The sequence below is a fragment of a genome, unplaced genomic scaffold, assembly GCF_019419815.1.
Source record: "Pyrus x bretschneideri cultivar Hongxiangsu unplaced genomic scaffold, Pyrus_bretschneideri_v1 Contig3, whole genome shotgun sequence".
Taxonomy (NCBI): domain Eukaryota; kingdom Viridiplantae; phylum Streptophyta; class Magnoliopsida; order Rosales; family Rosaceae; genus Pyrus; species Pyrus x bretschneideri.
In genome coordinates, this window is record NW_025999612.1 from 2,619,551 (window position 1) to 2,635,557 (window position 16,007).

Below are 16,007 nucleotides of genomic sequence, written 5' to 3' on the forward strand. Positions count from 1 at the left end.
AGTTTTGAAGTTAGATCTTTGGTTTCTTGTAGGCTGCTCTTTAAAACCGTAACCCTAGTTTAGATCTTTGGTTTCTTGTAGGCTGCTCTTTAAAACCATAACCCTAGTTCTACATTAAGGTTCAATATAATAACACAACAACACGTGTCACATTTGTGTTATTTGAGTTAGATATGGGGTAATTTTGTAATAGTATAGAGTCTCTTGTTATTATTTTCTCTCAGCTTCTATTTCCTTATTCTTCTTCGATAGCTTACACTTTCCCTATCTAGATTACTGTTTCTCTGATTAACATTCCATAGCTTCAGAACTGTGAAAACAATATGGCTCAGGTACTGCCAAGTCTTTAATATTCTTCTCGTCTTATTAGTATATATTGTTGGAAAATAACAATATATTCCTAGTTTGATAGCTTTTCGTTCACGCGTTCTGATACGTACTATGGTTTTCAACTTAATTATATACTAGTTGCATGTGAAGGAAATTAAGATCCAATTTTATTTCCAATGTTGTGTTTTTTTGTAGAAAGTTGTGGTGAGGATCATGACTATGGATGACGAGAAGACAAAGCAGAAAGCCATAGAGGCCGTTGCCGACCTATACGGTTTTTTATCTAATTTTTCCAAGTTTCTTTTAATTTATTTATGCACCTGCTCTTACTTGGAGCAAGACGCTTTCTTTTGTAGTTTATTAAATTTAGCTGGGAATGGGCTGGGGTAGACCTGGCAATTTCTGACACGACCCGATAACCCGACACGACACGACACGAAATTAACAGGTGTTTGGGTCGACACGATAACGAATCGGGTAACCCGATAAGCACCTGTTAAGATAACGGGTTGGGTCGGGTATACACGTGGGTAAACACGATACACGATAAGCAGAATATTATTTTTATAATTTTATAACCCTAAAAAAATACTGTAATAATTATATACATTAATTTTACAATTTTATACCCCTAAAAATTATAATATATATATATATATATATATTAAATTAACTATAAAATTTATAATAATTATAATTATTATATATACTATAATAATTATACCCCCAAAATATTAAGTCTATCTATACTAATTATATATATATATATATTAAATTTTATAAAAACTATAATGCATATTAATTAATAATTTAATATGCATGAATCATGATCATGCATTTGCCAACTTGCCGCCCTTTTTGAAAAAAAAAATGGAGGGAAAATGAAAATGTTAAGAAAAGTTGAAAATAAAACAAAAAAGTGAGGGAATTAGGGAAAGATGTTGGAGGGAAAAGTGAAAATGATAAGAAAAAGTTGAAAAGGAAACAAAAAAAAGAGGGAAAAATGAAAATTAATAGAAGTGGTGAGAAATTTTTTTTTTTTTTTTTTAAGTTATTAACTTTTTATCACACACATGACTGTCATGACATATCTCACTATTTTTATAATGACACACGTGACACGTGATGTATGTACTATTCCGTGTACCAGTCAATTATAATTTATACGTACAAAATAAATAGATTTAAATCTACTTAATAAATATATATACACACACACACACACACACACACGGAACTTGATTGATGGCATACGAATTCTCCAAAACTAATTTCAACGATCCCAACCGTCAAACTTGTTTGTATATGCTTTGAGATCACATCACCAAAAAATCATAAAAAATAAACATTCAGAGATCAAGTAACGGGACAAAGCTTTTCAACGGTTATAAACGAAAAATCATGATTTAACGATTATTTTAACTCTGATTTTGATGATTTTTTATAACTACACTCCTTGACCCTATATGAATACAATGACTGAATTCGATCTTCAATTTAAAATATTTACACAAGTGGATACCACAAAATCTTTTATTATACTTAATGAAAGTATAAATAAACTCTAAGTGTTAGTCAATCTATCGTTTTACGAATTCTCCAAAACTAATTTCAACGATCCAAACCGTCAAAATTGTTTGTATATGCTTGGAGATCACATCAGCAAAAAATCACAAAAAAAAAACATTCAGAGATCAAGTAACGAGACAAAGCTTTTCAACGGTTATAAACGAAAAATCACGATTTAACGGTTATTTTAACTCCGATTTTGATGATTTTTTATAACTACACTCCTTGACCCTATATGAATACAATGAATGAATTCGATCTTCAATTTAAAATATTTACACAAGTGGATACCACAAAATCTTATGTTATACTTAATGAAAGTATAAATAAACTCTAGGTGTTAGTCAATCTATCGTTTTACGAATTCTCCAAAACTAATTTCAACGATCCAAACCGTCAAAATTGTTTGTATATGCTTGGAGATCACATCAGCAAAAAATCACAAAAAAAAAACATTCAAAGATCAAGTAACGGGACAAAGCTTTTCAACGGTTATAAACGAAAAATCACGATTTAACGGTTATTTTAACTCCGATTTTGATGATTTTTTATAACTACACTCATTGACCCTATATGAATACAATGAATGAATTCGATCTTCAATTTAAAATATTTACACAAGTGGATACCACAAAATCTTATGTTATACTTAATGAAAGTATAAATAAACTCTAAGTGTTAGTCAATCTATCGTTTTACAAATTCTCCAAAACTAATTTCAACGATCCAAACCGTCAAAATTATTTGTATATGCTTGGAGATCACATCAGCAAAAAATCACAAAAAAAAAACATTCAGAGATCAAGTAACGGGACAAAGCTTTTCGACGGTTATAAACGAAAAATCACGATTTAACGGTTATTTTAATTCCGATTTTGATGATTTTTTATAACTACACTCCTTGACCCTATATGAATACAATGAATGAATTCGATCTTCAATTTAAAATATTTACACAAGTGGATACCACAAAATCTTATGTTATACTTAATGAAAGTATAAATAAACTCTAAGTGTTAGTCAATCTATCATTTTACGAATTCTCCAAAACTAATTTCAACGATCCAAACCGTCAAAATTGTTTGTATATGCTTGGAGATCACATCAACAAAAAATCACAAAAGAAAAACATTCAGAGATCAAGTAACGGGGCAAAGCTTTTCGACGGTTATAAACGAAAAATCAAGATTTAACGGTTATTTTAACTCTGATTTTGATGAATTTTAACAGCTACACTCCTTGACCCTATATGAATACAAAGAATGAATTTGATCTTCAATTTAAAATATTTACACTAGTGGAATTTATATACTTAATAAAAGTATGAATCAACTATAATATTAATAATTATATACATTTAATATTTGTAATAGATTAGTAGTGTATGTATTATTTTTTTTATTAGGCTTTCATTTTCGAGTGTAGATATAGTACTTGAACGAGAAATGTTTTAATGTTTTCAAGTAATATTTATGTCGCAATGTGTGATATGTGCAAATTGTAAAAAAATATATTTTTTTCTTAACGGGTCATAACGGGTCATAACGGGTCGGGTCACTTTACCCGTTGGGTAAAGTGACACGACCTGTTAAGGACCCGTTAAGATAACGGGTGTGACACGACACGACCCGTTAAGATAACAGGTGTTACACGAAAACGACACGAACACGACAGACACGACCCGTTTGCCAGGCCTAGGCTGGGGGCAGTTTCTGGTAGGGGTTTGCTAATGCGCCCAATCGAGGCCTCCCATAGTTATCTGTATCCATGCGGATTTTGCCATCCTTTTGTCCTGTACTAATGAGATCACTTTGCAGAATGACCAATTGTTTGTTGATAAACAGGGGTTGACTCAATTGCAGCTGATTTGAAGGAGCAGAAGCTTACGGTCGTTGGAGAGATGGACACTATTGCAATAGCCAAAAAGCTGAAGAAAATAGGCAAAATAGATATAGAATCGGTTGGTCCAGCCCAAGAAGAGAAGAAGGAGGAGAAAAAAGAAGTGGAGGGAAAGAAATGATCATGGCGTTTATTTGATGGAGATGGCCCTTATGTATACATGTACTATTTGAAATCAATAATGCTTCCGACCTCATTGTTAACAGTATACCATTGTATATAAAACGCATCCATATTAAAGGGTGTATCAGTAATGAATATGTGCTAAATATAGCGTTACTCGTTTGAAATTAATGAAACAAATCATGCATATTCTTGAGATTCTATGCGTGTCAATTATTCAACTAAAGATTAATAACGGTTGTGGAGTGTATGATTTTTCTTTGAATATGATGTTATTTTATTTTCATGTTTTTGATATGGGAGATAGGATTTGCACTGGGTATCTCTTCGAACGATATGGGAGATAGGATTTGCACTGGGTATCTCTTCGAACGAACTAGAAGGAGAAGTACTCCCGAATTTAATTAATTTAAGAGGCATAACGCTGATACAAATAAATCCATGCTCATCATACAAAACATGTCTAATGGCAAGGTAATGATACAACATGGAATCCCCTGCATGCCTCTTATTAATTTATTTATGTAAATTTCATCTTTCACCCGTTTTTGAATTCTATTTCACATACGCTTTCAGCTACAAGAAAATATTGATGAATTCTTTAATAGTTAGAAAGAGTGTTTTCTTTGCTTCTCATCATTTGTCATATTTTCTCACGAACCTTATACTAAAAATATAGATGACAAGTCATTATAAGGTGGGTATAGAAAAATAAGGTGGATAATTAGTAGCACTTAGCTAGAATTGCATGTACAAGAAAGCAAAATGTCATTTAGAATCTCTTTCGCCTTTGTACCAAAAGCACAAGCACCGGAGACCAACAGCCTTCCCCGGCCCTTCCTATTCAAGGGAGATTTCCCGGCTCTCTTTCCCTGAAATCAATCGAGATAACAAACCCGGACCTCTACCCCGTATCTAATTGAAAATATCTCTTTTTTTTTTTTTTGGGTTTATGTGATGATCTCTGTCTCGTCTTGTGTTTTTCTTAAGTTTGGCTTCTCCTTGTCGGTTGTGCAAGGTTTTAGTATTCCCGTCTTCTCCACGTTGTTCTCCAGAATTGGGTCGACTTTTTCTAACTATAAAACCAAATTTGATTTGCTTGCACCAGATTAATGCCTAAACTCAGTTACATCAATGTCGACTTTTATAAATATACTGTTTTTACTAAAAATATTCCAAGCTACACTCAGTTACATCAAGATCAACTTTTGCTTGCTGACACCATTAGCGCCCATGTAAAAGTATTGGCAGACAACAAATTTGGGTTACTTTTGGGATCTTCCAATCAAAACAAGAATAAAATGCCTCAATAACATTTTTTTTTTCTTTCGGGAATTGTATGTGGTGGTCGTGTTTTTGCCCTAGTTGAGAAGAAAGTAATTAAAATTAAAAAATGGTCTTTATTTTTTTTGGTGAAGAAAAAAAAAATGGTCTTTATTATTACATGATGACGATGGAGTCGTATGAAAAGTAAATAAATATTAAATAATGTTGTGAACGAAACAAATTTTCCTCATCATACTCCATAAACAAGCATTAGGGTTACGAGCATATCATAGGAAGAGCTATGAAATCTAGGGTGTCCACTAACGAAAAAAGACAACTGTGTTTGGAATGATTAGTAAAGGTTGCAAATTACAACAAGATAATTAGCGCATATTGGCATGCCTGTTGACGTGCAATCAAAAAGAGCAAGCTATGTATAAGACACATAAAAGGGCGATACAATGCCAAGTGAGTGTTTAGGTCGTATTAAAATAGTTTGGATTCGGGACACATATTTTTTACATATATTTTGGCGCACACTTTTATAAGACTCACTCCGTAATGTAGTTCAACAATTCAAATGTTTATCTTTTACATTTTCTCTCAAATATCATCTCTATAAAAAATTACTCAAATCCAAAACCATATGATCGCTGGATTCAATTTAGTGTTTCTTTGTAGAACCGTGTTCGCTCATTTTCATCACTACATATGAATTGCTTAATGGTTTTAGATTTATCTAATCTTCTGCAAGAATGATCTATGAATGATATACTAAAATATAGAAGGTTCAGATTGTTGAAATATATTACAAAATGGTGTCAAAATGTGTGTCAAAAGCGTATGTTCACGGATCCTAACATATATATATGTATATATAATTAATGTTTTTACACATATTTTAACACACGTTTTTATGACTTCCATTCCGTAATCTTCTATATTTGTAGTGAAGACATTCATTCATCATTCACATATCATCCTAACAAAAAATATATATATATATATTTAGACAAATCCAAAACTATAAGACATTTATTTGTAGTGAAGAAAATGGACAAACATGGTTCTATAAAGAAATACCAAATTTAATCCAAGGGTCGTATGGTTTCGTATTTTGGCGATTTTTCGTAGAGATGATATTTGAGGAAAGACATAAATGATAGATGGTTGGATTGTTAAAATATATTATGGAGTAATTCTCATAAAAACATATGTCAAAATGTGTGTCAAAAAGATGTATCTCCGGATCCTAACCCATAAATACATGCTTGTAAGTGTTTTTACTAAAAGTTCTTTTTATTCTAAGTATGTTTTGTTGTAAACATTGGTGGCTGACCACTAAATAATGTAATGGATGACTATATCAACCACTTTAGAACACTGTAGCTTAGCTAGCAGTAAGGCAGCAAGCACTATCATCTGTGCCTATAAAAAGGAATGTTGAGGATGAGAGCAAACACATAGAAGCCACAAGGCTCACGGAAGAGGAAGAGAGAAAAGAGAGGAAGAGGAGAGGAGATAATCAAGAGAGTTAGTTTGTACTCTTATTATTCTAAATTATAATGAAAGCACCACTGCTGCTCCGGGGACGTACTCCAGTCACATTGATTGTAAGGGAACCTCGTAAATTTTGTGTCTTGTTTTATTTATTCCACTGCACACACCGTCGAGTTTTACATCATGTTATCAGCACGAGAAGCTCTCGTGTCAGTGGAAAGCACAAAGCCACAAATCATGTTCACCTATGTTGCTTGGAATCTCACAGATAAGAAAATCTTTGTACTACTGATTTCCCTGAAGCAAATATATATATGTTGTTGTATGATTGTATATCATCATTTGCAGAAGCAAAAGTGTACATACTCAAAATTCGTATCTGACAGCCATATAAACAGCCTTGGAACTCCAACTTGCAGACCTCAGATTGAAATACTTTCTTCTTCAAAGTTGTTCGTCCGCCCAGCACCTACAACATATCAAATTTTCAAAAAATTCCATCGGTGAGATTATCACAGATGCCTAAAATACCAAACTAGCTTCCAATTTTCGCAGAAAATTGGATAGGCACCTTATGAGTACCAAAACTCCATTTAGGTAGCTCAGATCAAAATTGTTTCTTCACCAAATTTTTTCGGTTTCCTCTTATCCATATCATACTACAATTTGAATTAAATATAACGGTTTGATCTTCTCATAAGTTACCGACACTATTGACTCCAAAACTTATGGGAACCGTTTCGATTTTTTCAAAACTCACCGGAGGAGGAACACCAATTGGAAATTAGTGTTTCTATTATTTCCTAGATAACTAAAACGACTTTGAACTGTGAAATAATAATAAAGGTAAAAGGGATGAAATAAAAGAAAATGGCAGACCAAGAAAAAGAAAAAAAAAAAGCAAAAGATAAGGACGTAATCATTGCATTTTCTGTTTTGGCATATTTATGTGCATGGTGTTGGTTTAAAGCCCTATCACAAGTTCTATTTATTTATAGTGTGTAGAATTATTACCCTTTGCTTTAAAGCTTTGATATTTATGTGAATGGTGCTTAATCAAAGCCTTTGTCACAAGCTTTATTTACTTAAAAGCAATTTATTTACCATGGCTGGAATTACCGCCTATTACTTTAATTTATTTATTGTACTTCTTTTTGTTACGATGAGTACATACTGGACCCGAAGTTCCTTGATCATATAAGAACATGAAGTTTCTTGATCCTCATCACATAAAATGATTAGACCCGAAGTTCCATCATGCAAAAAGATCAGGAATGAAGTCCCTAGATCCTCAAGATCAGACATGAAGTTCCTTGATGAGTACCTTAAGTTTGAAGAGCCGAAGTGCCACAACTTAATTGTAATAAAGGCCATAAGAGTCCCAATTCATAGGCTATTAAATAAGGACCAAAAGTTCCTTGATGTATGATACATTTTGTTGGAGAGTTTACAACTCGAAGTTTTGATGATTATTGCATGTCATTGGGCATTGATGTTGAACACCATGTTCCTCATCTTCATACTAAAAAATGATTTAGAAGAATCATTTATTAAGCGAATGAAATTGATTACCCATGCTCTGCTCATGAAAACGAGATTGCAAGTTTTTCTATATGTGGACATACCATTATACATAATCCACTACTACGTTTGGTTGAGACCAGTTACCAACTATCAATATTTCTTAGTACAACTCGTGTTTGGGCACCAGCCAAACATTACACTTGTACGGGTTTTTTCATTATGTTATCTATGTGCCTATTATACTGCCACAATGTACTAGAAATGCGGCTTGAAGGCAAACTGGAAATTTATGTTGAATTTAATTCACCATCTATCATTCAACATTCCGAACCCTTGACTAGGGATATGTTTACCGCGTGGCTTGCAGACTAGGATTTTGATAAGACAGTATTCCCGCCGTTAGGGGGAGAAAATAACATCGTTCTAGAAGAATGATGAGAAATTATCATTCAAGAAGAATGAAGAGAAAAGACCGTTCTAGAAGAACGAAGAGAATTTGTCTTATTTTGATTCATGAAGCAATCAACATAAAAACGAAGTGAGAATAATTGAATGATGCAACGATATGCAAATCAAATGCTAGATGCATTTAATGATGCAACGAAAGTAATAAATCACATAGACTTGTTGCAAATGTGCTTACATGAATTGATGTTCCTGTTGGATAAAATAATGTGGTAACAAATCTGTTGCACGCTTGAAGCATCGAAGACCCTTAGATTCAAAAGGTTCAGTTCTTTGAAAGAAGAAGAATATGGCACTATTGAACTATTGCATTCCCAAAGCATAATTGTTGCATGCCGGAAACATGACAATCGCCGTATAGATACATGTCCCAAAAAGGACAATCCGCAGACATGAGAATGTTGATGTCTCATGCATGAAGCATGATAGACATATAGGTTTCTAATGACTCAACTCCCGGAAGTGGAGATTAAAATCCCAGCTCTATAACACTCTAGAGGAGGTTAAGATCCGCATTCTCTAAATTATGACTATCTTGGAAGAAATAGTGTAATGCCCTTGAAAAGGTAATGGATATCCAAAGAAATGAAAAGCTTTTATGCATGTGCATGCACATAAGAATAAAGACTCGAACCCCTGATTGTCATTTTGAGTTCGACCTTCGGATTCCAGTAGTTGGTCGAGCTTTCTTTTCATGCTTGTCGAGTAATTATTTGCAAGCATGTGTAACACTCTATTCTCGTGCTTGAGCCCTCTAATCTCTTGTTTAAGACTTGCCACCTCAGCCATCAATGATTCAACTTGGTAAGTTCAAGCAAGTAGGCGTTGGCCCATATTAGAAACAGAGCCCGCACACTAAACTATGAGAGCCAAGGAGTCTAGAACGGCTGACTCATCAGATCGGTTTGAAAGGATTCTGTTATCCTTGGGAATGAGAAGATCCCTAGCTACCACTGTAGTGGTTATGTTATTCTTCATCACAGAGTCTCCAACTGTAAGAGGACAATTAGAAGATAAGAAGGACGAGCGCTATATATTATCTTGACGTAGCTCGTTTGTATCCCTCCCGAGACTCAAATCTAAACAAAGGTTAAACGGGCAAGCCATTTTCAGAAATGATGAAAGAAAAATAAGCTCAGATAAAATCTCAAAAGTGCAAGAAAGGGAAAATTCTACATGCATAAGTTTTTCGAGCATACATTTTGAGCACAATTGATGCCTTTATAAAAGAAGATGCAACAGGGCCACTTGTTAAAAAATCGAAGAGACACCACTCTCCGAATTTCAAAAGCCAGATTTTTAGGATAAATTCGTTAATATTTCTCAGACGCAATCTCAACTTTTGGATATCACGTGCAACTTTGTCAAAGATCTCTGATAAAGTTGAAAACACGTAAATCTTACTGTTCTAATTACATCACAGTTGCTAATAAGCGTAAAGGCAAAACACCACTAGTTGCTATTGGGAAATCCCTATATATGTTGACCTCTATCTTCCATAACAAGGTAGACCTACAAAAATATCTAACTCTTCTTCATCTCCGAGAATGCATCTTCAACAAAGCATCTCGAAATACTCAGTTTTCTTCCTCTCCGAGAATACCTCTTCAAATAAGTCACACCATAGCAAGAGTATCTCATATCATCAGGGACGAGAGCAAGAGTATCTCATATCATGCAATCTCCCTGTCTTTTCCTTGCAGGACAATGAGAAAGAGAGCAATCAGTCGCCACATGGAATCAAGCTCCCGATCTGGAACTGATTGCCTGGAACCTTTGCCTGGTTGCTTACCTTGCATTGCTTTCGAGTACTCATTTTCAACTGTTGATATGATGTTGGTTATTTACACTGAAGTTGCCAAGCATGATGAGTCGCTGAGAAGTGATGTTCTGAATGACCTTTCAAATGCAAGGTTTGCATTCTACTCCTGCATTAGAGGACAAAAACTGCAAGAGAAGATGCCAAACCTGCATAGGGAAAATACCACTTCTGCAAAGGGAACATACAAGGCAAGTGATAATGATACATTAAAGCATGTGGAGACAAGCACAACAAAACACGTGCCGATTCATCCTCGACGAAGCTGAAGAACACTTGTTACGTGGAGCTGCTCGTGGTTCCATTTCATTCAAGAACAAGTCCCAAGGCCCTTGAAGAAATCACAAGTCCAATTCCAGATCAAGTGTTCACCACCTTTGAATCAAATTTAGCTTCAGATAAAAGGAGTAAATTCAGACCTTTGGAGGAAGTTCAGCAGAAAGTCCTCCAACCTAGTTCAACACCAAGCCTATGGAAAGTCAACAAGCACAACAGATGCGGTACTACTTATCAGGGGGAGCATCAAAAAACAGATCAAGATTTTAACGAGTCAATTGAAGATTTCTGGTCATCCAAGGGGGAATGTTGTAAACATTGGTGGCTGACCACTAAATGATGTAATGGATGACTATATCAACCACTTTAAAACATTGTAGCTTAGCTGGCAGCAAGGCAACAAACACTATCATCTGTGCTTATAATGAAAGCATCACTGCTACTCCGAGGACGTACTCCAGTCACACTGACTGTAGAGGAACCTCTTAAATTTTATATCTTGTTTTATTTATTCCACTGAACACATCGTCGAGTTTTACAACATGTTTGAAATTTTTATTATAAATTCAAATACTTTTAAAAATCATTTGAAGGTGTTTGATGAAGAAAGTTTTTATGACTTAAGAAACACATTAAAGTTTGATTAAAAATATAGTAGTAGGTTCACCATAAAGTGTTTCTATAACACGAAAGTACTTTAAGTTTTCTACCAAACTTGCTAAAAAAACGTTGTAGTTGCCAAAAAGTGTTTTTTCTCTTCAAGCAGTTCGAAACAAATCCTGAGTTTATGAAACCTTATCTCACTGCCATTGATTGACATTTATATGAAGACCAAGAAGTACCGTTAATCAATATTCATATGAAGACCAAGAAGTAGTGATCAATATCAAGCAGTCACGGCGATCGGCATTAAAATAAAATAAACCATCTTAATTCTTCAATAATCTCACAAACAACTTCTCCACCTTGAAAGAATTATAATAATATTAGATAACAAAAACATAATATTCTTGATCTCCAAAAGAAGGAGGAAATTTATATCTCAAAAGAAAATAGAGTAGAAATATTCTTTGTTAACCTAAATTAATTTCCCTCTTTTTTTTTTTTTTTTCCCCACCATATTTGTGAAGATATAAATTAACCACATCCAATAAGAGAATGACATGCATACTATTAACTCAATATAACGAATTTACTCTTGATGTCATGAGCAGACTACACCAGACCTTAGGAGGCTAAGCATCAACCTGCCCTGTAAGTCTTGGGTATGCATGTCAAGGTGTAGCGGGCTCATAATATTCCCACATCTGCCATCGTGCTTTTCTCGGCTCAAGAAGGTAAGGGTTGACTCTTCAAAGTCTCGCTTGCGTGTCCTACATGGCGCATCAGCCTACCAAGTAGTCTGTGAAATGTGGTTTGCACCATGCTAGCAGAACATAGTGGTTTGCTTGACTGTCTTTCCAATAAATAGTCAGTTTAAATAGGAAATCGATAATCACAATTTACTCACTATATTCAGTTTCTCTCAAAAAATTTTCTAACTTAGGTATCGGAGGCCCTTTGTCAGACACTGACACACCTCGACCCAGAATATCCACTAGGACTTCGAATCAAGTTTTGCTGGCCGACACCTGGAAAGTGACGAAGCTATAAAGTATAATGATGTGCACAATGTGAATAAATTTAAACCTAAAAGTGCCAAAAGACCAAAGTGCACTGCGAGCGGGAACGAGCCCGTTTCACACGCAACGTCAGAGCATAAGTAAAGTACAGTAGTGTGGGTAAGGATCATACCCTCAGAGGTAGCCACCTATACTAAGATTCGCCACAAATCCTCATTGATACGAACTTCCAACAGCTAAAACCTGGAGGGGTGCAAAAACAAGTGTGAATGAGCCTGAAAATAAAGTTTTTAATAAAAACCTTTTGAAAACATTATAACCCCTCGCTATAAAACCCGTATAATTTTCCAGAAAATAATAATACATACATATATAGAAATCATGCTCGAGAGTAGTGAAAACCAAGTATATGCCATGTCAAGTATCTCGGCAATGAAATAAGTAAGCTAGGTTGAATAAATCAATGTAAAATGATATGCCAGCCGGAGTCATCTAATGTGACTTGTACACTTCTAAACCTACACACGAGTCGGAACCATCTAATGTGGTCTGTACGATAGGCTGGGTGTAAATAAATACGCTCAAGTGCTACGATCACATAAAGGTTGTGTGAAGTGTTGCAAGTCACCTATGAGTCGGAACCACCTAATGTGGTATATACGACAAGCTGGCACCTGCCTTGGATCCAAGGTGAGCGTACGATGAACGATCACGTAAAGGCTGGCCCTGACCTCGGGCGGAGCACTAATACCGGGATGCAGGATAATGAGTACCAAATGCATCTAGGCATAACCATGTACATCACAACCACTAACATCATAATGTACTCACCTGTAGCTTACCTGGGCTCTGCAGCATCATGCAACATTACACATGACTACACTAATGCATATACTAAAATATAACGCAAGTATGACATGGCATTTCAATCACATTTCATTTAAAACGATTTTTTGGAAAAACATAAAGTATACACACGTATATATATAGAAAACTAAAAGCCTACTCACCTAGAGTCCGCGCTACAACTCCCTAGCACAACATCAAGGCGTCACGAACGATCGGCGCCTAGAAAAATTATCAAATCATATCTTAGAATTCTTATCAATAGAACATATAACTTATATGTCCTAATTGGGAAGATTCTTACGTCGAATTCCTGATCTGTAAATTTCTAATATCCTTAAATATTACGTATTATAACGTATCAAAGTTTGGTGACAATCCAACGGTCGGATAGTCGATTGCTAAAATAAAGTAACGCACCTTAATCAAACTAGATTCACAATACTCAAATCCACATCATATGGATATCAATTTAGTGTAAAATAGCATCGGCGGCCCATTGGCTACGCGCCACCACCGATGGCGATCGACCGCCCCGTCTTATTGGAAAATTTAACTATTTCTAAAAATTCTCAAACTTCACAGAAATGAAGATCTCAGTGAGTGGAGCAACTTTCATACCTGTGATTAAGGCCAATTTGGCCGGGAAGCACCTCAAATTCCCTTCGATCCGTCGGAAACCCTATAAAAGGTGATTCTTGATTTGTCCTCAAATCGACTCCGACGCTCCAACCAATGATTGGGAATTGTTTCTAGACTCAAGGGAAGTATATTGGTGGTGGCAATTGAGAGAAATCATTGCAGAAATGGTGGATTGCCACGAAGAACACCACGGTGCAGCCGATGCTCTTGTCACGAAACCAGACCAAATCTTGTCCAATTTGTGCAGAAAATCGAAGAGGAATGATCGATGAGAAGTTCCCAAGTAGTGGGTTGGTGCAATTCGCCGGAATTTGACCAGAGAAAGCATCGGATTTCATGCATTTCCACCGAGTTGGGTACGGGTCATGGTGAACTCGGCGGTTCTCCTCCTCCTCTTCTTCTTTCCTTTATCTCCTTTCTCTCTTCCCTGATTGGTCACCCTCACATCTCTCCTCTTCTGATTTACCTCACCTCTCTCTCCTTTCTCTCCTTTATCCTCCATCTCCACCGTCCAACTTTCTTCCTTTTAATCTGGGCCACACACGTGGCCTTCCTGATTTGGCTACAGAAATCTGGAACATTCCAGACGATAACCAATTTACTAAAATGCCCTTAGCTTTAAAGGTTAATATCTCCTTCATTATAATTCCAAATCACAATCCGTTTACGCCCACGCGTTCGTGGCGACGAGTACTATGAGGATACGCCAAGAAATTGAACCTTACGTGACACAACACGGCAGTCAATAAAAGTCAACACTTTGCCTCGAAGAGCATTTTTGTAAATTCACGTTTAAAAATTATAAAAATCGTAATAATTGGGGACGGGTCGTTACTGACACCGTTCTCATGTTTTTCTTGAATGTTCGTCATGTAAGCCAATAATATTATTGTTTTGCAGGTGTGATCGCCCATCCATATTGAGACTAAATTTGCATCCACACTATTAATGGGCTGGACGATTGGAAACTTGGGTGCCTAAGGTGAATTGACCGGATTACTTGGTTGGGAAATGGCACTTTCTTTTTTGCTAAGATCAATCCTCATATATTGATTTCTTTTTGACCAGCTAGTCCATATTGTAAACTATCAAATTAACAGTGGAAGGTTTTCCAACCCAAAACGTAATGCATTATGTAAATCAAGCCTTCGGTCAGCTCACGAGTCAGTCACGTAGTTCATGAAGACGTACATTGAACCTATATGCTCTCCCTGCAATGGTCAATATTGAAATTCAAAAACAATTCAGCGAACCTCGCAACTTGTTGATGGTAGGTGATCGTAAATTAATATAAAGTTCGTTAACCTTTTGAAAACAACAATCAAAATCATGCAGAAATGTATTTTAAGAGGTTAATAACATTCATCTTTACATATATTAAATCCACTTCTTCCAATGTAGTCATGATTATAAAGCAATTGCAATATGGCCGGTGTAGTATAAGGCCCGCACCTTGTGTAAAGGGTTCAAAGCAGTGTATTGGTTAAAACTCAGATGATATTCTTTAAAATTACATACAGTAAGGAAACGAAAATAGTTATATATTTAAACCAAAAGCATGTGTTTGGACTCTTTGGAAATTTAATGATGAAGAAAATAATAGCCTAGCAAGGAAACTGTGGAAATTTTCAGGTCGACGGGCCAAGGGCCCACTCCAACAACACCGATACTGTCCCCACTTAACCACCTGCACAATCCTCAGGTGTGGAGTTTTATCACAAAAGGCCTCGGTGTTAATTAGAGAGGGGTATTTCTATTTAAAGCACTCTTCTCCTCTCCCTCTGTCCGATGTGGGACTGGGGGTTCCAACACTCCCCTGCACGCACGTGAATTTCCACACATCGGCAACCACGTGGAGCCATGTCGGGACTCACCCAATCACGCGGGGCCAATGGGGACCCACCCAAACACGTGGCATCTTTGGCCTACGTGGACAATCACGCGGGGCCAATGGGGACCCACCCAATCACGTGGCAGTACGGGCCCGTCCCCTGGCTCTGATACCATGTGGAAATTTTCAGGTCGACGGGCCGAGGGCCCACTCCAACAACACCGATACTGTCCCCACTTAACCACCTGCACAATCCTCAGGTGTGGAGTTTTATCACAAAAGGCCTCGGTGTTAA

General features: G+C 36.0%; 1 protein-coding gene across 1 annotated transcript; it reads left to right on the forward strand.

Moving 5' to 3' along the window:
- Positions 1–205: 205 nt before the first annotated feature.
- Positions 206–4,101, forward strand: LOC125479873 (heavy metal-associated isoprenylated plant protein 39-like). Its single transcript, XM_048590010.1, has 3 exons — positions 206–332; positions 526–604; positions 3,744–4,101. The coding sequence occupies exons 1-3, from the start codon at positions 324–326 to the stop codon at positions 3,917–3,919; spliced, it is 264 nt and encodes an 87-aa protein (XP_048445967.1). The 5' UTR covers positions 206–323; the 3' UTR covers positions 3,920–4,101.
- Positions 4,102–16,007: the final 11,906 nt, after the last annotated feature.